Source organism: Diprion similis, chromosome 4 (assembly GCF_021155765.1).
Source record: "Diprion similis isolate iyDipSimi1 chromosome 4, iyDipSimi1.1, whole genome shotgun sequence".
Lineage (NCBI taxonomy): Eukaryota > Metazoa > Arthropoda > Insecta > Hymenoptera > Diprionidae > Diprion > Diprion similis.
The window spans coordinates 18,417,092-18,438,844 of NC_060108.1; the positions used below are offsets into that span (position 1 = coordinate 18,417,092).

At 41.9% G+C, this 21,753-nt stretch overlaps 3 protein-coding genes across 5 annotated transcripts in view; all 3 read right to left on the minus strand.

Annotated features, from left to right (window-relative positions):
- Positions 1-8,603: 8,603 nt before the first annotated feature.
- Positions 8,604-14,047, minus strand: LOC124405055 (integrin beta-PS-like). The gene is made up of 14 exons (XM_046879627.1): positions 13,759-14,047; positions 12,749-13,191; positions 12,225-12,324; positions 11,971-12,141; positions 11,660-11,758; positions 11,424-11,582; positions 11,186-11,344; positions 10,966-11,097; positions 10,201-10,512; positions 9,914-10,138; positions 9,556-9,684; positions 9,232-9,418; positions 8,942-9,081; positions 8,604-8,695 (listed from the first exon to the last, which is right to left on the minus strand). Exons 1-14 carry the CDS (start codon positions 13,915-13,917, stop codon positions 8,621-8,623), a joined length of 2,490 nt encoding a protein of 829 aa, XP_046735583.1. The 5' UTR covers positions 13,918-14,047; the 3' UTR covers positions 8,604-8,620.
- A 479-nt stretch (positions 14,048-14,526) lies between these two features.
- On the minus strand, positions 14,527-15,709 carry LOC124405060. Its single transcript, XM_046879633.1, has 5 exons — positions 15,570-15,709; positions 15,227-15,471; positions 15,054-15,117; positions 14,787-14,977; positions 14,527-14,718 (listed from the first exon to the last, which is right to left on the minus strand). The coding sequence occupies exons 1-5, from the start codon at positions 15,639-15,641 to the stop codon at positions 14,595-14,597; spliced, it is 696 nt and encodes a 231-aa protein (XP_046735589.1). The 5' UTR covers positions 15,642-15,709; the 3' UTR covers positions 14,527-14,594.
- Positions 15,710-16,150: 441 nt separating this feature from the next.
- LOC124405057 (RNA pseudouridylate synthase domain-containing protein 2-like) overlaps positions 16,151-21,753 on the minus strand; it is an 87,531-nt gene continuing 81,928 nt past the window's right edge. For all 3 annotated transcript variants that reach the window (XM_046879630.1, XM_046879629.1, XM_046879631.1), the window contains 2 exons: positions 18,961-19,137; positions 16,151-18,176 (listed from right to left, as the gene is read on the minus strand). In XM_046879630.1, the coding sequence (XP_046735586.1) occupies positions 17,424-18,176; positions 18,961-19,137 (930 nt within the window). In that variant the 3' untranslated portion in view covers positions 16,151-17,423. The remainder of the gene's footprint in view (positions 18,177-18,960; positions 19,138-21,753) is intronic.

The window sequence follows — 21,753 nt, forward strand, 5'->3', positions numbered from 1 at the left end:
ATTCGGAGATCAAAAATTTTCGGCTCCGAAAATCACGAAAAAAGTAAGGCTAACCCCTTTGGATTTTTGGCGAAAATTTCGACGACTTTGAAAAGTGCTGCGAATAATTTTTGAGGGTCCTGTTCCGACGTAATTTTGCGAGAGAAATCGATTGAGCGTAGTCCCAGTACGCTGCGAGCAACGCCTGAAGAGTTACAGCCGAAAAACTGCAGATTTTCATCGTCATTTCTCTGCTGTTGGTCCTACGCTTTTTTTCAAGTGTTTTTTGAGTTCCTGGGGTGCCAATTAGTCGGAAAATGGTCATACAAATCGATTCGGAGATCAAAAATTTTCGGCTCCGAAAATCACGAAAAAAGTAAGGCTAACCCCTTTGGATTTTTGGCGAAAATTTCGACGACTTTGAAAAGTGCTGCGAATAATTTTTGAGGGTCCTATTCCGACGTAATTTTGCGAGAGAAATCGATTGAGCGTAGTCCCAGTACGCTGCGAGCAACGCCTGAAGAGTTACAGCCGAAAAACTGCAGATTTTTATCGTCATTTCTCTGCTGTTGGTCCTACGCTTTTTTTCAAGTGTTTTTTGAGTTCCTGGGGTGCCAATTAGTCGGAAAATGGTCATACAAATCGATTCGCAGATCAAAAATTTTCGCCTCCGAAAATCACGAAAAAAGTAAGGCTAACCCCTTTGGATTTTTGGCGAAAATTTCGACGACTTTGAAAAGTGCTGCGAATAATTTTTGAGGGTCCTATTCCGACGTAATTTTGCGAGAGAAATCGATTGAGCGTAGTCCCAGTACGCTGCGAGCAACGCCTGAAGAGTTACAGCCGAAAAACTGCACATTTTTATCGTCATTTCTCTGCTGTTGGTCCTACGCTTTTTTTCAAGTGTTTTTTGAGTTCCTGGGGTGCCAATTAGTCGGAAAATGGTCATACAAATCGATTCGCAGATCAAAAATTTTCGCCTCCGAAAATCACGAAAAAAGTAAGGCTAACCCCTTTGGATTTTTGGCGAAAATTTCGACGACTTTGAAAAGTGCTGCGAATAATTTTTAAGGGTCCTATCCCGACGTAATTTTGCGAGGGAAATCGATTGAGCGTCGTCCCAGTACGCTGCGAGCAACGCCTGGAAAGTGACAGCCAAAAAATAAGGAAATCTTACACTATCTTCTTAGCCGTCCTTTATTTTCCGTTCGAGACATCTTGGTTCCAATTTCAAGGGTTGAATTAGTCCAACTACCGTCGTGTAAATTCATCCTATTTTAATGAATGCAGGGGATCCAAAATCACATCAAGAGCAAATCTTACAAAACTAGGTAACAGTCTTTCAAAAGTTACAGTCGAACACATCAACCACACACAGGCTTGATACGAAGAAAGGGGAGGAAAATTTCAATTCTATAGCCACTGAGATTCATTCGTTTATTCAATATATCTGAATTCAAGTACAAGTGTTCAGGTGTCAGTGTGTCGTAATTCAACAATAGCCACTGAGTGGTAGACCATGAGAGTAAAGGAACAGAGAAATACCGTCTGCTCGAAAATTACAATCATAATTTGCATCCTCACAACAGGAAAACGTCGTGCAATATGTATTATCTTAAGCAAAATATGAAAAATATATAAACCAGTCATCCTTCTAGTTAGTAAGTATAGTCTAAGTTCCAGCTTACGTACAAGTGCAACGCTTAGGAGGCTACGATATATTATATATGATATTCTATTGTTCCTTGATTCTATATGTAACCTCGATTGAAATGAATAAATAATTGAATCATCCCGATGATTGGAATATTTTATTCGTATTTTCTTGAGTCAGTGTTGGTCCCACGTGGATTTAAACCTCATTTTCGGAATCCTTGCGGTCGAATTAGTACGAGAAGAGTCTTACGAATATATTCGGAGACAAAAATGTTCCGCTTTCAAAATCACGAAAAAAGTAAGGCTCACCCTTTCAGGCGTATGCTATAAATTGTGCAGATTTAAAAAAATGCTGGGATCACTTTTTTTATGCATTCCATTGACGTAATTTTGTGAGAGGAATGGATTCCGCGCAGTCCGACTACGCTGAGAGCAACGAATCAAGAGTGACAGCCAAAAACAAGAGATTTACTCCACAAAACTGGTCCTTTGCTTTTTTGGATGTTTTCTCTGCGTTTCCGCGGGTCCAAGTAGTCTATAATGATCCATGTAAACCGATTCTGAGACGAAATTGTTTTATCCAAACAACTAATGTTTCAATGTAGTATACAACCGCACTCTTTACGTCATTTGCGTACCCTTTGCCAATAAGAATCGTACAGTCCAACAAAGATTCATTGGTTTTAAGGATCTTTCTTCGAGTACATTAATATTTGGTTTAGTACATTTTGATTGTTAAATGATCGTTACAGGCATCAAAAGCAGTGTCTATCCCGTTCCAACCGTTTTTCATTTCTCTGAAATACTCAAGATACCTCGAGGAGGGAGTATACGTAAAGCGCCGGGAAAGATGTGTATAAATTATTGAGCTCCGCTCGTAAATGTCGCCGAGCAATGCGCCCGAGAGTATCGAAAGAATGCGTCCTCAATTTACTTTACCCCGTATTAAGATTTGTTACTTGTTACAAATGTCATTAGATAAACTCTCTGCAGGTTTGGTAATATGCCTTGCACATATAGATATAGATATAATGCACACTTATATTATCGTAAGGTTAAGCGGTGGTTGATTTATCCACCATGCAGCGTCTGTCTGGGAAGTCCAGAAAACCGAGAGTACATTCCGCGCGGTTATCTCCGCATCGTTCTTGTCCACCGACTGCAGCCGTACACTTACAGCTTCTTCCGGTAATTGAGGGGAATTTTCAGCGTAGACCCGTGTTTAAGAATCCGAGAAAAACCACAGCCGCGAGTCGACCATCGCATAACGTGGATTAGGGTATCTGCACCAATTCCTGCCGGCGCTGCAAACTCAAACTCTTACATTAGTAAAATCTTTGCTTGCTACTCGCTCTCTCTTTCTCCCTCTCTTTCCCTCTCTCTTTCTCTCAGCTCTGGAGAGAGGTTTAGGTGAGTCATCATGGAATGCGTCGACGGACGGCGTCGAGGGGGAGCTCCAGCTAGGACGATGGGCAGCCTCTTATCGCGAGAACTAAGAGTAAACATTTGTCTCGCATCGGCTTATCACTGCTACTTATACCCCGCCTACCCTACGCCACAATAAGTAAACCCATCCGTCTTTTGGCCCTTAGAACGGCCCTTGGCAGTACCTTTAACCCTCGTATACGCGACCCTACAGACGAACGTACGAATTCATGAGGCCTCGCTGGTAGCGGAGAGACTCTTTCGAATCGCCACTGATTGCTCGCTGTGTCTCAATTTTCAGCGCAAAAGCTGTATTTCTTCTTTGAACGCTTATGATAAAATCCGCAAAATCAGAAGTGCATGGATGGATTTAAAAATGTCTTATTAAGCGTCTACTACACTCGGGAGTTCAGTTTGCGTAATATTAGGTGTAAGTGACAAACGATAAATGAGTCACGTCGAATTTGAGGAACAGATCTTGATGAGCACAATATCTATAGTTGTCTCCTCCCATAATACGGATAAGTGATGCTCGCCTAGGAAGAGGAACGCAGACATATCCAGCCGTAGGAAGTTGCGTGTTGTCTCTCGGAACAGGTATATAGGTTTTAGCTCCTAATGCCTACCGATTAAGCCCGACACGGCAATCTGCCGCAGCTGGGCCCTCGTCGTCAGAGGGCCACAAACGACATTCAACCGGCCGAAAATATGCCTCGGCGCGAACGATTCCGTGCCGAGCTAATCAGACGCCTGGGCGCCGTGACATAAATTTTCGAGGACCTATCAGCCCTCGTGACTTCACCTCGTCTCCTGCAGCGAGGATCACTACTTACGGACGGAGTGAGCAGTCCTTGCGATATTAACATTTTTCAACCCCCCGCGCACCTAATCGTACAACGAGTCACGAGTGGCGAGCATGTAAGGTAGTTGTAGATATGTATTTACCTACGCACAAGCTGCGAGTAACGGGCGAGTCCTGATTTCGGCTAGAGGTGCATTACAGACACGGTATAAGGTCGGTAGGTAGGTAGGTAGGTAGGTAGGTAGGTAGATAAGGGGCGGGGGGGAGGACTGGCGCTAGGGCTCATTACGGTGATTGGCAGATTCAATTAACGTCCAGCTCGACTCGACGGCTCCAGTTTGAGGTCGCGCCGGCTTAACCCCGGCTAAATAATATTAATAATAATCAGCTCATTACCAGCTCCATTAATTATATTCGGTAAGGCGAGAGCGGTCCAGATCCAGGTCGGCCATTCTACACCGCGAGGATATGAAATTGTATCACGGTGGTCTCTCTTCGTACAAACAACGATATTACCTTATACATATATCCTGTAGGTAGGTAGGTAGGTATACCAGGCATGATACGACCATGATACGACCAGCATTCGACGCGTTAACGGGGACCGGGCGCGTTTTACCTAGTCGTATTGTGTAATGAATACGATTATACGCCAGTATAATTTGTTGTTTGTAATTGGCTTCGAGGAGCTGCTCCGGAACGAATCCATCAATGCGCGCTCCGTCCACACGCTTCCTAGAATATAGCACCAGCCATATGCGGCGGGACAACTCTACCCGATTATACCTACTTGTTGCTCCCAGTCCCATCGCTCATATCCTTGTGCGACCTGGGAACGTACGAACTCTACCTCTGCAAGTATGCGCACATCAATTACATTTGATGGTAATCGATTTTCGAAATTGCACAATTGCGAGATAAACATTGGTGCCCGTCGTACCCAAAAAAAGTAATCTGCAGCCGATCGATTCGGGTGAATTTATACCGCAGCGAAAACCGTGATACGAAAAATTTCGTTAGTACCTACGGAATAAAAAATGCAACTAACAAGAATTTCTAGCCTCAGACATTGTGCTCCAGGATATTTTCTGCCACCAGACAGCGTTCGGCAATGTAACTACACCTACCTGTGTGTATGTGTAACGCATGTACATGCAGAACTCGGGGGTCGATCGACGGAAACGAGCCGGTCGATCGTGATCGTATGCGCGTGCTGATCTCTCTTTCTTTCTCTCTCTCCTCACCGCGATCCGCCGAGCACTCCGATGGTAAGGAAGGGGCACGGGGAGGCCCCTCGGAATCCGATATGATTTACGCGACGCGGTCCTTTCGGTTTTTAGAACAATGTTGTTTGTTGCGCTCTCGCTAATGGCTGCCGCGGGGGCCTTAATTATAACCAAATACGGGCCAATCAGCCCGTGGGGACTGACCGGGTCCCGCCGCTCGGACTCCGCGGTGTAATAAGTGTGTGTGTGCGCCGCGTCGGTGTGAGAACGCGATATACCCCGAAGCAGCCGAGGGTTGCGGCCCATCTCCCTACCGGGACGCCTGTATGGGTATATTATGGTTGTATCATGCCCCGGTTACGGCTTCGTGTAGGTACCCTGCACCTTATACCTCCATACACGAGCGCGATACGCCGCGATGGCCCCGGCTCGTTAGCACGGGCCCGTAAATCAAACCGCAGGGGTGCCAACCGCTAATACCCGGAGGATCGTTCGCGGTGTGGATCGCGCACGGCCTACGGTAAACGTTAGAAATATCTCATCCGTAATGAGTTTGTTAAATGGATTAAATGTTGCGCCTTCCCGCATTATACGAGCACCCCTGCATGCACGTTATACGTATAAGGACGTAGGAGTAGGAATACCCGTCTTCCTTACGACGACAAAGGCTCGGCTTGGGTATTCCTCACGATCGCTCGTACAGATCTGTAGTATTATACGCTGGCCGGAATCAGGTCGTCACGGTTGCCGCAACCGAATACGAGCGGGTTGAAAATTTTGCGCGATGTCCTGCACGAGCTGTAACAATGTCCGGGCCTCCAGGTATGGCCCGATAATTGGCCCCTCGACTTCACCGCGAGGGGCACGGTAGGCCGATCCTTGACGCGCCACGCGCTAAGATTTACCGTGTGCTGTACGCTCTTCGCGCTCGTAAAATAATCAATAAAATCCAAACTGAGCCAAGGCGCCTGACGCGCGTTCGTGATTTAGAGAGCGCCCCGTCCTGCCGCTTATGCTTGCTGCAGCCGCTGTCTCATCCTCATCCTCATCCTCATCCTTAGCCTGCCGCCCTCCCCCAAGATTGTCTCCGCATACGTATAATATCAGATTCTGTTAAACTGTTAGTTCCGTACAACTTTATCCGCCTATCCGATATAATTCTTATAAATACGACGAACAGGTGATTTGCAGCCCGAGTCCCGTGTAACCAGCTGCGGGGAGTCGTGCATGCACGCTGCATTGATTCGATGCCGCGCGGCTCTGTCAAAAAATCGTCGTTACTATTGTTATTCTTACTGCCTACCTTCTTCTTCATTCGGCACTCTTCGTTCCCGCGAGCCCGAGATGCGCGTCGTTGATTGGGCGGCTCGTTACCCGCCAATTAAACAGCATGGCGTATGCCGTCTCGCTGGTTCGCGGGGTTTCTTCATCACGGCGCTAGCGGTCGGGATTTGAATGGTCGCGGCATGCAGCCGGCGGAGGACGATATGCACTCTGTCTCACGACCATGTAAATAAATATTGACAAGGCAGCCTCGGTTATAATATACAAGATATCAGATTACTGAATTCATCTAGTCACCGCGTGATACGTTTAAATTGTACTATTACAGAAATATTTCGACTTATGTATGTATAAGAAGATCGACGGCGACAATGAAGAAACCAATCAAACTGAATTAGGTATCTGCGGAAATTCCGATACCTCTTATAGAACCCTCTGAAAAATTATAGGACATTAACAATCAATTTTTCATAATTACGCTTTCCAATGGACGAATCTTCATCAAAAATTCGAAAATTCGAAAATTTTCACATATCTAAGTAAGAAGACTTTAGTTCCGCGTAGTATTTTTTGAAATTCTTTTCGTGAGACTGCAGAAGCAATCGATCCAACCTAGTTGATTGTTTAGCCCGCGTATTACAAGTATCTATTATATAGGCTTGACCAACTCTGAGCAAAGCCGGGACACAGGTTGATAGAGCAGGTTAAGAATAGGGGTAAATAAAGCGATCTGTCGCACCCCCCTCCCCCACCCCCCTGATATGCAACGCGCAGCGAAACTTTCCGGTCGTGTACTGACTTGCAATTTAAATCGTCCGATTCATCCCGTAATTCGGGATACTTCCAGGAAGAACCGCCCGCTTCGTGGTGTGGCTTAAGTAAGGACGACTGTTTTATTTTTGATTTAGCTTCTTTCACTTTCTTTTTTCAACCCTTTATCTCCCTAGTTCGAGGCCCATGCCTTCTGGGAAGCATCGAATGGCCGCATCCTTTGCAGGACCGTGCAGTGCGACTCAATCCATTTTAACAACGACTCAATCGAGCAGGATGTAAAGGGTTGGGGGTGAGAATCTAGCTACACGGATAGAAAATTGGAGCAAGGGGTGAGCGGATGCCCGATTAGAAATGCTGCGGCCGCGGGTCATCAACGCAAGTAATTAAATCTGGAAATCGCGATTGACAATCGAACAGCCACCGGATTCGAGACGGGGCTTAACGATACAAGGCGACGACTTTACATTATGCAGTTCGCGGAAAGCATCGGTCCGAATCCACCACGTCTTCATTTTTTCCAATCGAATTCACCCTCGTTTCCAAGGATTCATAATAACCGTACCTTTTGTTACACTAATTGTGTGTTACCAAAGTACACACTGTGCCGAGAAATCCCATTGACCTGTGGGCTGCGAGCAAAAAATCAAACCCTTTGTTAGGTAACAACCGACCGCCGGTGTAATTTCTCCGTAACGTGATCAGTGCAGCTCGATTCTCCAGGACTACAGCCCCCTCAATCGGCCCCTGCAGCTCAACTTTGTTACCGTTTAAAATCACTGGTTCGAAACGCGGCTTGGACTTACAGGTGTATTCAGACGCGGAAAAAATAAGATACGGTCGTCAGATCAACGTGTAAATTCGATTTTCCCTGTATTCATTTACTTATGTTTCAGATGTTTAGATCAGCAAACGAAAGTCATTGCAATGATGACGCGGAAAAATTCATATCAGTACTTATATTTAAACATATATAACTCTAATAATAATTATTAATTAATAACTGTAAAAATAAATCTGTGACACATATGTGTGTCACAGATTTAATACATTTTAAACTTACAGTAATAGAATAATAGTAATAATATGAGTTCCGGAATATGAGTTTTGATGTTTTTAGAATATTGCTTCAAACGGCGACCAGTATTAAATTATTATATTAACAAAATTACAGAACAAGATCAGAGATAATACATTTTTTTTTTCATTTACGTCATGTAGCGATGCTTTACAAGCTTGCATTTTTTTCTGTTTACTTTCTTCAGCAATTCAATCAGTTTTGAACGCTCTTTCGTTTTACGAAGTGTCAATAACAACTTTTTCCCACTCGTTTTTTCGACCTTCGTCATGTCTTTGTAGCGACCTATCAAAGCTAGAGTATGTTTCAAATATTAATTTACATAAAGTATCACGAAGAATGCTTTTCCATAGTGAGCATGTGGAATCCATCCCTCGATAGCAATGTGACACCGGGCTATTAATTCTGGTGATCCGAGTCGAAGGTGGGATTCTTGAAAGTAGATGTTGGGGCCTTGAAGATTGGATTTGTGCCCTGTAACAGCGTAGCAATGTCCCGTAGCCGGTTACAGATAGAAATAAGCAGTATTTTTTTTTTGTTTCAACGAAATGTTGCAAGTGAGCTTTTCTCAGTAAAAATAGTTTTGATTGGGACACATTAATGCCCCATAATACATGATTTGATTTTGTCATCTATAATTCAGAGGAAAAACTCGGTTGGCGTTAAAATCAGTCGACATGTAATAAGCGGAATAAAAATTCACGTCGGTTCGTGTCTCACCCCTTCATAAGTAGCGCACACGCGTTCCTTTTCGAACCTGGCGTACTCTCGATGATCGTGGAACATCGTCACTGCTTTCCACGAAAGAAGACCCACCAGCCCAACGACGAGTGTAAGGAATATCACCCCCCCTGCCGTGACTGTAACAGGATAAACGCGTTTTTTGTTTCATTTTTCTGCTCTTACCCCGAATTCACTAAGAAAAAGCGCCGGATGAATTGCTCCACACCGTGAAGTTCAATTATACGTAAAGTATTCGGCAGACCGTGTAAATTGACGGATTAACTCACCTAGCGGGCTGAACGTAGGGCGAGCACTGCATTTCTTTGTCTTTTCAGCAATTACTGTGTCAAACCCTTGGTCTCCTCTTTGGGAAACTCCAAACTCATACTTGAACGCGAAGGTGCAACCACTATCATCGGGTACCACGCACTTCTTAAACTTGGAATCCTCCTCCAGCTCGTCGATTGCTTCAACCTGAGGTGTTGGCAGCCACATACTCATTGTTAAGCAATTTTTCCCATAGTCATTGTACAATTGAACTCTATCCGGTGTGTACGCACCGATGGGATTGACTTTCTTACGTAGATACAATAAGTAATATTTATACCCACCTCTTCGGCCACTTCAATGTTTTCGCACTTTGATGGTTCGCACCCATTTCCGACCACAGCGGGTCCAGTTTTGTGAACAAGACACTCAACACAATCCTTCAACTTCTCACAGTACTGATTCGGACAGGTCTATAAAATTCAAATTTGTGATAAACGATACTTTTTGGAACTATCTTTGGAAATGTTGAATTTGTAAAAAAATTTTAAACATCGATTCGTCGATCAGTTTCATCATATGAATTGTCACGGATTATCGACCGGACCTTATCAAACGTGTTATAATTCTGTATATCACATATAAAATTTCCAACACGCGTTTCCATAATCGACATCGCATCATACGAGGTATTTTACGTACCGGACAGTTCTGGCAGTACTTTCCGTTTCTTCCGAGCGTGGTGTTGCACGTGCAGGTACCGCATATGCATTCTCCAAACCCACTGCACTCCTCATTATTGGGGTTATTATTGGGGTTAATGCAAGCATCCTTTTTCTTGCTGCAGCCGCAATCAGGACCCTCCCAATCCGGGTCACACACGCACTCACCGCGTTTGCACGTGCCCCGCGACGGACCACCGCAAACCTAGAAAACGTGGAACGTGGTGAAAGTCGTCAAATGGTAAAGATTTTTTATTAAGATCCCACCTTTAAGTTGTAACGCGGGCACGAGAAATTGTCGGACTCGCAAAACTTCCCCATATATTTATCACCCTCTCTTGGTCCCGGGCGGCACTCGCACTTCCCACATCTGCATATGCCGCGCTTCTTTCCACTGCAGGGCTCCACTTTTGTGCCGATGCTGGATGGAGGTACACAGCCGGCAGTTGATGCTCCATTCGCTTCGTGGGTGTTTGTTGAACAACTGCAGTCTTTGCCGGTGAAACCTTGGGTGCATTCGCAAACACCACAAGCGACGTTACCGTGATTGCTGCACAGAGGCGAGTTAGGCTCGAAGTACTGCGCAGAATATGCTATGTTATCATATGACATATATTGTAATATCTTGCGTCTTGCATGATATGGAAGCTTGATCTAGATTTGGTTTGAATCGGCAAGAAAGTAAAATCGGTATTTGGAGTAGAAAGCTCCGTGGCACGAATACGAGAAGATGAGACATGGAGTAAGTACTCGGTGGTAAAGATGCTTCGATTTCAAATATGATTATGAAAAATTCGTTTCTGGTGATTCAACCAGCCGAATGATTGCCGTCAGGCCAGCGGTTAATTTGGATCGTAATTATGTCAACCGACTTACTTACATCTCGGGTGGTGATTTTTTCATATCTATACAGGTATCATAATTTGCGTATAAAAAATGGAATTGCGAATTCAACAACGTTAGTAAGCTCGTAGGCAATAATCATCACCGAGGTATGTACGGGAGAATCGAAACGTTTATATAGAATCTTACAGTGTTGCCAGGTTTGGAACACGGACAGTCGCAGATTAGATCGATCTCGATCATCACTCTCTCTTCAACTCCCTGTGGCTTGATCTCGATCGTCTGGTGCCAGTCTTCCGGTCGTTCCGGACACTTGATGGCCTGCATGCAACCGTAACGAAATTATACAAATTAAAGAGCGAAAAGGTTTGCGACTCAATCCATGATCACGACACTTAAATTTCTCTACCTTTATAGCAACTTCAAATTGCACGGGCTGATTTACACGGACATCGGGGCATTCGTGAATCTCCCTGAGTTCAGCCGACGAGTTCATACAGCGCGTGAAAAATTTGACTTCGATGAATTCGGGGTGGTTACTTGACATCGTGATGGTATTGGTTAGTGTCTGAAACACGATTGCAGCAAGCATCCGTAACTCTTCCACATTACCCAATCGTCACTCTAGTCTTGTATGTATACGTTACCTTGTACTGACTGCGTATGATGTCCACCACGGTCTCACTGTCGAGGGTAGCGACGGAAGAACCGTTAATACGCTGGCTTAAATCCTTGTAGACATCTATCACACTCTTGGTCACGTCGAATATGACGTTAATACTGTTTTTCTGAACTTGCTTATTTATCTGTAATGAATAATTAATCAATCTTTTGGTTCGCAGCCTGCATTTTATCCCAGTCAGTCTTCCGAGGTATTGCTTACCTGCGTTATGGAGGGATAATCGAGGATTTCAGCGTGTGTGTAGCGGCCGTTTTTGTCCAGGTGACACGTCTCGTCATTTGGTTCAACGATTCCTGCTAGCTGTAAAAGTTATTTCTCTGTTTGATTACTTGTCACAACCTTGAAATGATAGCATACCGTTTTTTCAGAGATTGTAGCAGAATCTGAAATAGCTCGCATTAGATAAGGCCCATCACTTCCGTCACTCATCTCAGTTTGGTGGTTTTATTTACAATGAATTTCAAATTGAAGCAACGTGTGTGGTGTATTAGTCTTATACATATTATGCCCACCTTGCCATCGCCAGCTATGTGATACTTGGCGTCGGCTGAGTATACCAAAAGGCGACGCGCATTCTTACGCCAACCGATATGTTCCCAACAGATTATTGCTTGCATCAATGCATCTAAACCACCTTCTGGGACGTCCAGATTAGCAGAGATTTCCGCTTTTCTGACTTGTTCCTGTTGACAATGCAGGATTTGAGTACTACACGGAAATTGTACGAATGAATTTGTTGTGGATGTATCAGTAGAATCGTCCATACCGTAAAACGTGACACATTCGTGTCCAGTGACATTTGATGCTTGAATCCGTAGGGTGGAGCACACGGCGTCCTACCATCATTCAATTTGCATAATTTTAACCTGAAATTAAAATGCGATGCATCGAGACTGAATGATTATTAATTTCATAAACATTATAGTAGAATAAACACATTCAGGGTTTCGATTATTTTTTTACCCTAGCATTTATTGCTAATTAAGTGCATAAAATTGGATATCCTTTCGAAGAAAAATACTAATTGATCATCTATTCTGACACATTAGGTGCAAGGTGAGGAAAAATAATTATACAAGTACATATATAGGTACTTGTAGATAATCACACGATGAATAAACTCAGGTCTCATTTATCCGACTGAAAGGGTGAAGAATGAATTCCTCAGCCTGAATGTTGATAGATAGTGTTAATAATCCAAAGCTCAGGTATAACATCAGTCTTTGATTTTTATCAATTTCCCCAGCTTTCCAGGCCTATCATCAGTCCGAGATTATCGTTGATGCCTACCATTCGTACTGCGTGTTTGTCATAGGTAGGATCACCTTGTCGATGAAGCTACCAAACCCGAGATGAAAATTGGAGGTAAGATCGCCCATGGCGTTTGCCAGCTTTGCGCCTAACGCAGAAAGTTCGTTTCTGTATTTCTCCATCGACGCGGATAAATCCATGAGGAAGTAGAGATCGACCGGATAATTATTGGCTTGCTGATAAGATACGAGCACACGCTGCTCCTCCTGGACGCGCAAGGACATCTTTATGCGTTGAGGCCTGACCTGGGTGATATTATTTTTATGGGAAGAAAATGGTGCATCTGTAGCGATCAATATCGATTTGCTGTCTTGATCGACTATCAAATCTCTGCGACACCATTTTTCACTGATGAATGTTCGGTGCCTGCAGCGAGATTTCTCGTCGCTATTTCCATCGGCATCCTGTGATTTGAGTTGTAGCTGCAATGCAACGAGCATATATACATGTTTAAAGAAAAAATTTCCAAACTTAACAAGGTAAAAAATCAAGTATTCATCGGGGGCGCGTGGCGAAGCTTATTAAATTACCTCGACTCTCGTTTATTAAATGCCGATCTCGTGAACTTGAGAAAGAAATATAACTATTGCTGTATTAAACTGCCGTGAATCTTTATACAATTTGCACCCAGAGCACACTCGTTGGCAGTTTCTATTTCCTTCAATTTTCTCTTAATCTTTCATCAGAAACATTCTGAACTGTGAAACGATCCCACAGATTCAAATGAATGTCGAACGAAAGATTATTCATTTTAGTTGAATTGAACGCAGCAGAAATCTGTCGAACACTTCATTATTTTTCATTCAAATGTTGCCACGATCTCCATCGTTAGAAAATTCCCAAATTAATGCAATCCGCGGTTCAGCAGAGGTCAACGTGCGCTGATTTTTCCAACAAGCGGATATCGTCGATCCGCCGACTTGTTCTTGGCTCGAATTCCTGGTTCTTTCAATACTATATAACATACCTATAACGTATTCAATACTCACAGTATCTGCACACCATACGCATTGCGGTGTCCGGATGCATGTCGCGCACGTTGTTTTAGTCTCGCAGGAGCTTTCTCCGGTGTCCGATTTGCCGTATGCAACTATTAGATGAATAGACACTAGGCACACCAGCACCCTGAATCCTGGCATAGGGCCCATCGTTCAAGTCAACTTCACTATTATTATATCCTCCTTATTGTCTATTTATTACTGAGAATTATCTAGACACAATAAATGAAAAAATCTCCAGTGTAGCTTGGAGATACTGCTTCAAGTCCGGTGAACTGTCAGCTCGTATCGTCAAGTGAAGACTTAATGACAAGGGCGAGGCACGGGTAACGAGAAAACGGCGGAAGCTGCGGTATCCCCCGGAAATATGACGCAGCGATACGAGCATAACGTCAGCGCTTAGTTTTGAAACTCTTGGTCTTGGATTGCGAATCGAGTTTAACCTCCACAGTTTTACTTATGAAGGAATTACTCCGCACTTTCTTATCACACGTATACCAACTTCCAACACAACATGTGACTTGCGATGGATTTATTAGTTCCCTGAGCATATGTGACATTTTCTCCCTTTCAATGCTTCGTTTTATTCAATTGCATTTTGTATATTGAAATTATTATATATTTATTTGCATTTTATTGAGCTATGATATTATAGCTTAATTTCTAACGATACGAAGTATTTTATTGTAACAAATACGGAGCTAATTATGTCTCTATAACTTCACGAGGAGAGGTATTAGGTATAAGAATGGATTAGATTACGTATTATATTATGCAGAGTGTCTTATAATTTGGAGTATAATTAGAATAATGCGAATCGCACGGAGTTATGCGTTCTCGCTAAGGAGCCGAGCCATTTTCCTATCGTTACGCTTTGCCGTTTCCTGAAGTTGTTTATTCAGATGTTCAGTTCGTTTCCGTTCCGAATTTCTGCTCTGATTCGCTTTGTTCCTACAGGGTCATGACATTTTATTTACAAAAGTATACAAACATTTTATTATAGGGTTCGTCACAATTACCAAGCATCTTTAAGCTTCTGTAAATCCGTTAGTTCTAACTCGTGACTCGGTATTGCGCTCACAATCCCTTCCTTCATCTCATACTTAGACATCAGAGCATGGACTTCTCGATCAACCATTGCGATTCCTTCCTGAAATTCTTGGTTCTCACGTTTGGTATTCTCAATGACCGCCGTTACATTGTCCGTGGACTGTATGGAAAAATGAAGAGATTATTCATAGTGGGGATAAAAACTGCCACCAGTGATATATAATTGATCTACTCACGTAATAGGTCAAGGCATTTAGAAACTTTGGCACCGCCTCGGCAACCCTGTTTTCGAATATCAGTCTGAAAAGTATCGAACGAATTCAATCCATTGTCCGTACCATAAATTCTATCAAAAAACGCCCAACCGCTGGTAACGCAGTTTTAGATATAACCGTATTATCATAATCACAGTTCATTTGTTCGCAGTCTTTGGCTCCGATCTGCCACGCCGTCAATCTCCTTGATCTCCTCTCGCTTCTTGCAGAGGAGTATTCTAGAAGCCTCGATGGATTCCTCGTGAGTTGCTTCCAAGCCGCGGTAGTGTTGACATTTCTCAGTGCCTGCAGTTTCCATTTCATTATATCGCCGTAATTTCCGCAGTAATTCGAACGACTCTTCTCTCAGTTTGTTCTTCTGCTCGTCGAGGTTCGAATTCTGCGGATAAACGGTCAACGCTTAGTTCGATTAAGGTTACCTACAATCGTTCTGGTCTAACGAAGCCTTCAGCCTACTACCTACGCTCGCCAACTTACCTTCTGTACGAAAGCGTCGATCCTAGCCTTTACCGAGGACTGGCTACAGGCTTGTGCTTGTGATTCTGACATCGAGCTTCGCTGACTCGTCTCGGTGCTAACAGCGTCTAATTCTGCAAACGCAAATTCTTTTTAATCACGACGATTTTGGAACACTCCTTGCTACGTGAAAATCCGGCCTTTCCTTGATCAGGGTATCTAAGAAAAAACAAAAGATAAGCGTTCCGAAGAGACTTCGTATAAAATAGCTTGCGGTTAGGCGTTTGACGCAGCACCCCCAATTGATAAAAAAGGTATCTGCGTCGGTTACAAATTGACGGTAGGTTGCCTTGGATCAGGCGTTGTACACAAATTACAGACCGCTGCAATCAACTGCATTTACAATTAGTCTTGCTTAATATTAAAATACATTGTAGCAAAGTCAGAAATGAAATAAAAATTGGAAATCGAACCAGTATCGGCAAACACTCGACATAGTTTATTGTTCATTGCGATAGATTATTATTCAAACGATTTTTGCATAGCAAGCTGAAGGAATTATTTCCAGCATTTCTAGCGGATATTGAGCGAGCTTAAACAAATTTTCATTTATTTTACGCTTTATGATACAATAAAAGTCACTAAAACTAACGTTTTTACGGTGACTACCGCACGATACAATAATAACATACACATAATATATCATAGTATCATACACGTATATCGCTTGAATACAATCCATAATATTATGCCATAATAATATGCGTAGGAATACAGTATGTACAAAAGCTCTCGTCTCACTTACAACAGCAGACTTGATGTCTAGTTTTATGCCAAATAAATGGACTGTCTTTTTCGCATATAAATATCGTTAGTATTTAAATAAAGTATGATATACGTATTGTTACATGTAATTTCATTTTAATTATATTATTTATGGATTAGTAAGCACGCACACTGTCTTTTGTGATAGGTGTTCATTATAGTAGTTCAAAAGAATTTTCTTATTATCTTTTTTTTTTCAAATCTCTTCAAATGTCTTAATATATTGTACAATCTACAATATATACCTGCATATGTATAGATTTCCATTCAATATTTATATTTCATTATTACTCATTTATTTTTCAAGTCCATTTTTTATTTGTTTTTGATATTATTCTTTCTCAAATGACTATAATGAATCTCGAATGCAGAAAATCTCGATGTCTAAATAAGCAATGGTATAATGTAATTGAGTTGAGATAATATAGGTTGATATATTCTCTCAGAATTTGAAGTGTTCTACATTGCTTTGCGTATATTGAATTGATTAAAACTATCCACTCGATAGTTCGTAGAATAAACAATTATAATGATAATTATTAATATTCTACCAGCGAATGGTTGATGATAACAATAATATTAACAATAATTAATAATAACAATAGTCGACGTATTTATTAATTCCCGGGTAACAAATCGCGCGGTAAAGGTATAATGATTAAGGGAGAAAAATGAAAATAAAATAAAATTACGTGGCTAAGTACGCGAACGACGAAACGAACGATAAATTATAATATCTAATTTTCTTTGCATTATTCATTATCGGTAATGAATTTACGATATGGTAAGCTCGCTGATCATATTTACCTCTTATTCGAGGTACGGGAAGATTATGCTGATTGTTGGGAAAACAACGTCCTCCTCCACAAAGTAGCCGGACTCAAATATCGCCCCTTTTCTCGCGTAATTGAAAATCGAGTTCCGTACGTGGGAGGCATTTGACTAACACCTGACTCACAACGAATATGGAAGGCACGGGGTATAAGGATATTGAAAAGAATATTCTTGAAATTGTTCACGTCAAAATACAGAGTAATAAAAATATCTTCATCAATCCTCGGTAGCCGGCGTCTCTCTTCCCCAGTCCGTGCCTGCCCAGGCGGGCAGAGGTGTTTCGTACTCCCATCCTGGACCGCGATAACGCCACGCATGCAAGTACATTACAAGATCCGAGGGTTTCGGGTCCCTGTACTTCACTTTGCACTCATAGCAGTGGGGATCCGTCGTTACTTTTTCATTGGCAAAACTCGAGTCCGGCGGTTCTGACCCAGTCTGTGTTCCGACTGTGACTTTCAGGGCCTTCAGGTCCTCCTCGGGCGGGCTGGGCGAGGATGAAGGCGAGGCGGCGTCCTTGTCGTTCGTAGCTAATACCTGGTCCTCGATATCGAGTTTTGGTTTGAACAGACTCATTTCGGAGTCCCCGTCCATCCCCAGCCAGTTCTCCGCATTGTGGATACCAATCAAATCCTTGACCAGCTCTTCGTCCGTCTTTCCAATGTTCCCACCCTTTCCCTTCATCGGACCAAACACAACGTGGTTGTAGAGAGGATCGTTGACCACCGGGTACCCCAGGTACTGAAGGTGCACTCTGATCTGATGCATGCGACCTGTCTGCGGCTTGCACAGTACCACGGATGACTTTCCGTTAAAACTCAAACGCTTGAACGTTGTCACGCAATCCTTTCCCTTCTCCGACACTTTGCAGACTCCGATCTTGTACGATACCACCTCGATCGGTTCCGCGCAGACTACTTCATCCTCCGGAAACTCACCGTCAACGCGGCAGACATATTCTTTGTGAACCTGAGGGTGGAAAATAGAAATTTTTTTAATCATAGAAGCCTGTTTTATAGTTTGCAGTGATTGATCCGTAAAGTCTTTCACCTCGCAGTAATGTCAAGTTTTTCTCTCAAGTATTTGGCGTGTCTAATGACTTTTCTAAGACTTCCGAACTGTGTTCTATTCTCAATTAGATTTTGTTCCGAGGAAATTTATCTCGACTTTATCAAATTTTCCAATTAATTCTGAAGCCCAAACTAAGTTGCAGTCTATGGTCAGCTATTTCTGAGTTTCCCAGATCTTCCAGTACCAAAATTCAATGAAAACATTGAAAGAATTCTAAAACCCAACCTCGTTTTTTCATTCCATCACCAAATGAGACTCAAATTGTTGAACAATTGTCAAGTTTACAGAATAAATATTTCACGTAAAAAATCACTTGATTTTCACGGATGAGAAATGGTTAACGTAATTTTTGCCCCGTTTTACGTTACACACAGATATATTCCGCAACTTTGATACATTCTCCCCGCGTGTGATTGTATCGGTTTCGTAATGCATGATAGTTAACAAAGTTCCCCGAGTGTATCGAAGGAGAAATCTAATAACTATTGGTGGTGTACGAGACAGCAGCATATTAGAACAATAATTATACGTAATTAGGCGATCAGTGCAGGTGGACGTAGTTTTTCTATTACACATAATTTTTTTTTAAATATTATCTGTGCATATGGATTACCAGATATTATTCTGCATAGTAGAATAGCGTTTTTTATAATCCATCTCTTTATACTGATTCTTTGCAAACCTGTCTATTTCTGATTTGATGCTCCATTTGCCTAGCTTTCTTCGGTGTTCGTCCAAAGAGTAGAATTCCGCTGGTTAATCTATCAAGCCTGTGAATGGTGCGAAGATTCTTCAGGTTGTACTCTTTGGCCAAGATGAAAACGACCGTGTTGTGCCGGTACCGCCCGCAAGGATGTACCTAGAATTGCATTTCAATGATGTTATATGGATATGGTAACGGTGTAAATATGCATCACTGTGAAGAAAACTTAGACCGAAAAAGATCGCAATACTACATTGAAAAATATCGGCAGCTTTGTTCTCATATAATTTTTAAATGGTACAAAAACAAATCAGAGTTAGAGCTCTAATAGATGATAGATGAATAATATATAATACAAATCACCGATCACAATCTATTCATAGTTTCAGGGAAAATAATTTATTGATTTAATCGTCTTGTGGTTTCTACACAAATGTTCCGAAATTTCATTCACGAAAATCATGTTTATTTTCTACATTGAAAATTGAAATCCGCGTATTGCGCAACGAATCAATGTTTAGGTTTCAGTGCGTGTACACGCTGCAGTGCAAGGAAACGCATATGCAAATGTACATACGTGTATAGGCATATAAGAAAATGTGTAAACAAGAAAGGAGTTCGCATCGTAAAGCAAATTAGATATTTGGAAACCACCCAACAAATCGACAACTATACCCAATTCATGGAGAACATACAAATAAAACATACAACATTTAGAAGGAACACTCGTCATTCAAAACGAAGAACCCTATATTATGTATACCCCTAGTGAGTCACGATGATGTCATATTGAAACGATATGAATATCGCATGATAATACTATGATGATAAATAGAATGGGGGGGGGGGGGGGGGGCGTTAATTCAATATGATAATACATACATCAGAAATAACGACGACGCGTTAGAATTTTAATACAGGATATACCAGTTTGATTATAGTCGTATATAAAGATCAGAGGTTCTCCCCTCCTTCCTGGCAAAACAACATCATCTCCGGGATACGTCGTCCCCCGTCTCCACTGCGTGCGGGGGGTCCAATTAATTCCGACGAAAGAGTGAACAAGAAAATTGTTTGGCTGTAGGAAACGTCGGGAGACAATTAACCAACAATTTAGAAAGAGCGAAAAGACATCTAGTGAGATACATAACTCGAATGCGGGTCAAGGACCAAGTCTGTTCTCGGCGTGGCGAGTACATACGTGTGTATATACTTATTTATATGTATATATATATATATATATATATATATATATATATATATATAGGCGTGCGCCTTGCCATATCTCGCGTAATACACTTTTACCCAATTTCCCGCCCGTAACTGTCTTCTACACGTAAACTGGAGGCGCGGGCAAGGCTGCGACTAGCAATGAAACGTAATTAGAAACCAGAAGTGAAAAAAAAAAAAAAAAAAAATTGACAAAAAACAGGGAATAGAAAAATAAGGCCGAAAAGACGGCGACAGTGAAGAGAGAAAATAATCCAGAAACGTGAAATGTTAGATTTTCTTGGCTTTGGTCGCGTAATTTATTCGTGGAAAAACCGTTTTCGGATTAACTAATGAAAATTTATTGTATAGGTATACAAAGCGTGATCAATAAGGCGCAAGATATCAAGGGTAGAAGCGTCACTGGTTTCGTACGGATTTTAATTTGAGGCGAAAGTTGATGAAAGATTTAGTATATATATGTAGGTATATATATGAGACGCAATATCCAGACAATGGTGACTATGTGCATATATAGATATTTCAAAGAGATTCCCGAAGTCGTTGAGACGCGTTAAAATCTCTTTGTGGCGTTTACGGCAGGTAGGATGTATTTTAATTACAATGAGACAGCTGAGGATCGATAAAATACAGAAGCACTGCTACGATAGGGAGAACGTTGTATAATCCGTGGTAATTGATCAAGAGAATAGAGTCTAGAACATAAAGAAGAAAAACAAGCAAAAGAAGAGAGTACAAGGTAGACGAGGGATTTGAAAATGAACAAAAAAACAAAAAGTTGTAGAAAAAGAAAAATATACATAAAACAAAACAAACGAGCAGCATAGCAGCGGATAACCTTTGTAGTTTGTATTGTTAATTAAAGACACGCATGTCGCGTTAGTGTCCAGATAAAAAAATATCAAAGAGAAAAGACTAATCGTAAGCGGGCTCCATAATATCTATATTTAAAAGTATAGAAATTAAATGTGAACGAAAAATCGACAAGTTCTTTAAAGTGGAGTTTGGACTGATGATTCTCAGCTTTTCGTAACTCCGGAGTTCGATGAAAGAGGATCGGAAAAAATATAACGAGTTTTCGACACACGTGAATCAAGCGAACTTCTTAAGCAAAATAACAACAACAACAGCAAAAACAAGAATAATAATAATAATCTACATAAGTTACTGCCAACCGACATGCGAACCATTGACTAAAGAACTCTGCAGAGGATTTTAATTAATAAATAATAACGCGGTTGCTGTGCGAGAAATACCTTAGTCATACTACACGCGCAGACAGATAAGTTGTGTCAAAATTATACTTTCAAAATGACCGGATAGCCTTGAGAGAGAAGAGAGAGAGAGAGAGAGAGAGAAAGAGAGAGAAAAAGAGAGACGCACAGGTTACCCCGGGTTAAGGTAAAACATGTATATAAATATATAGTATATCCTTGCACGGCAAATTTTATACATGTAATATCCGATCCGGAGAAAATGCGTTGAAAGAATTTTGCAGAAAACAAGTCGGAGAGAAAATGGAGAAGAACGAAAAGTTGCACG

Bases quoted from the DNA above. Each gene is read 5' to 3' on its own strand.
- LOC124405060 (XM_046879633.1), bottom strand. From the start codon at position 15,641: ATGTCAGAATCACAAGCACAAGCCTGTAGCCAGTCCTCGGTAAAGGCT. The intron at 15,118-15,226 runs GTGATTATGATA...GATACTTTTCAG, and splicing joins AGACTGCGAACAAATGAACT to ACTGATATTCGAAAACAGGG. The intron at 14,978-15,053 runs GTGAGTAGATCA...TTTTCCATACAG, and splicing joins TAAATGCCTTGACCTATTAC to TCCACGGACAATGTAACGGC.
- LOC124405055 (XM_046879627.1), bottom strand. From the start codon at position 13,917: ATGGGCCCTATGCCAGGATTCAGGGTGCTGGTGTGCCTAGTGTCTATT. The intron at 13,192-13,758 runs GTGAGTATTGAA...GTTGCATTGCAG, and splicing joins GCGTATGGTGTGCAGATACT to CTACAACTCAAATCACAGGA. The intron at 11,759-11,970 runs GTGGGCATAATA...TAACTTTTACAG, and splicing joins ACATAGCTGGCGATGGCAAG to CTAGCAGGAATCGTTGAACC.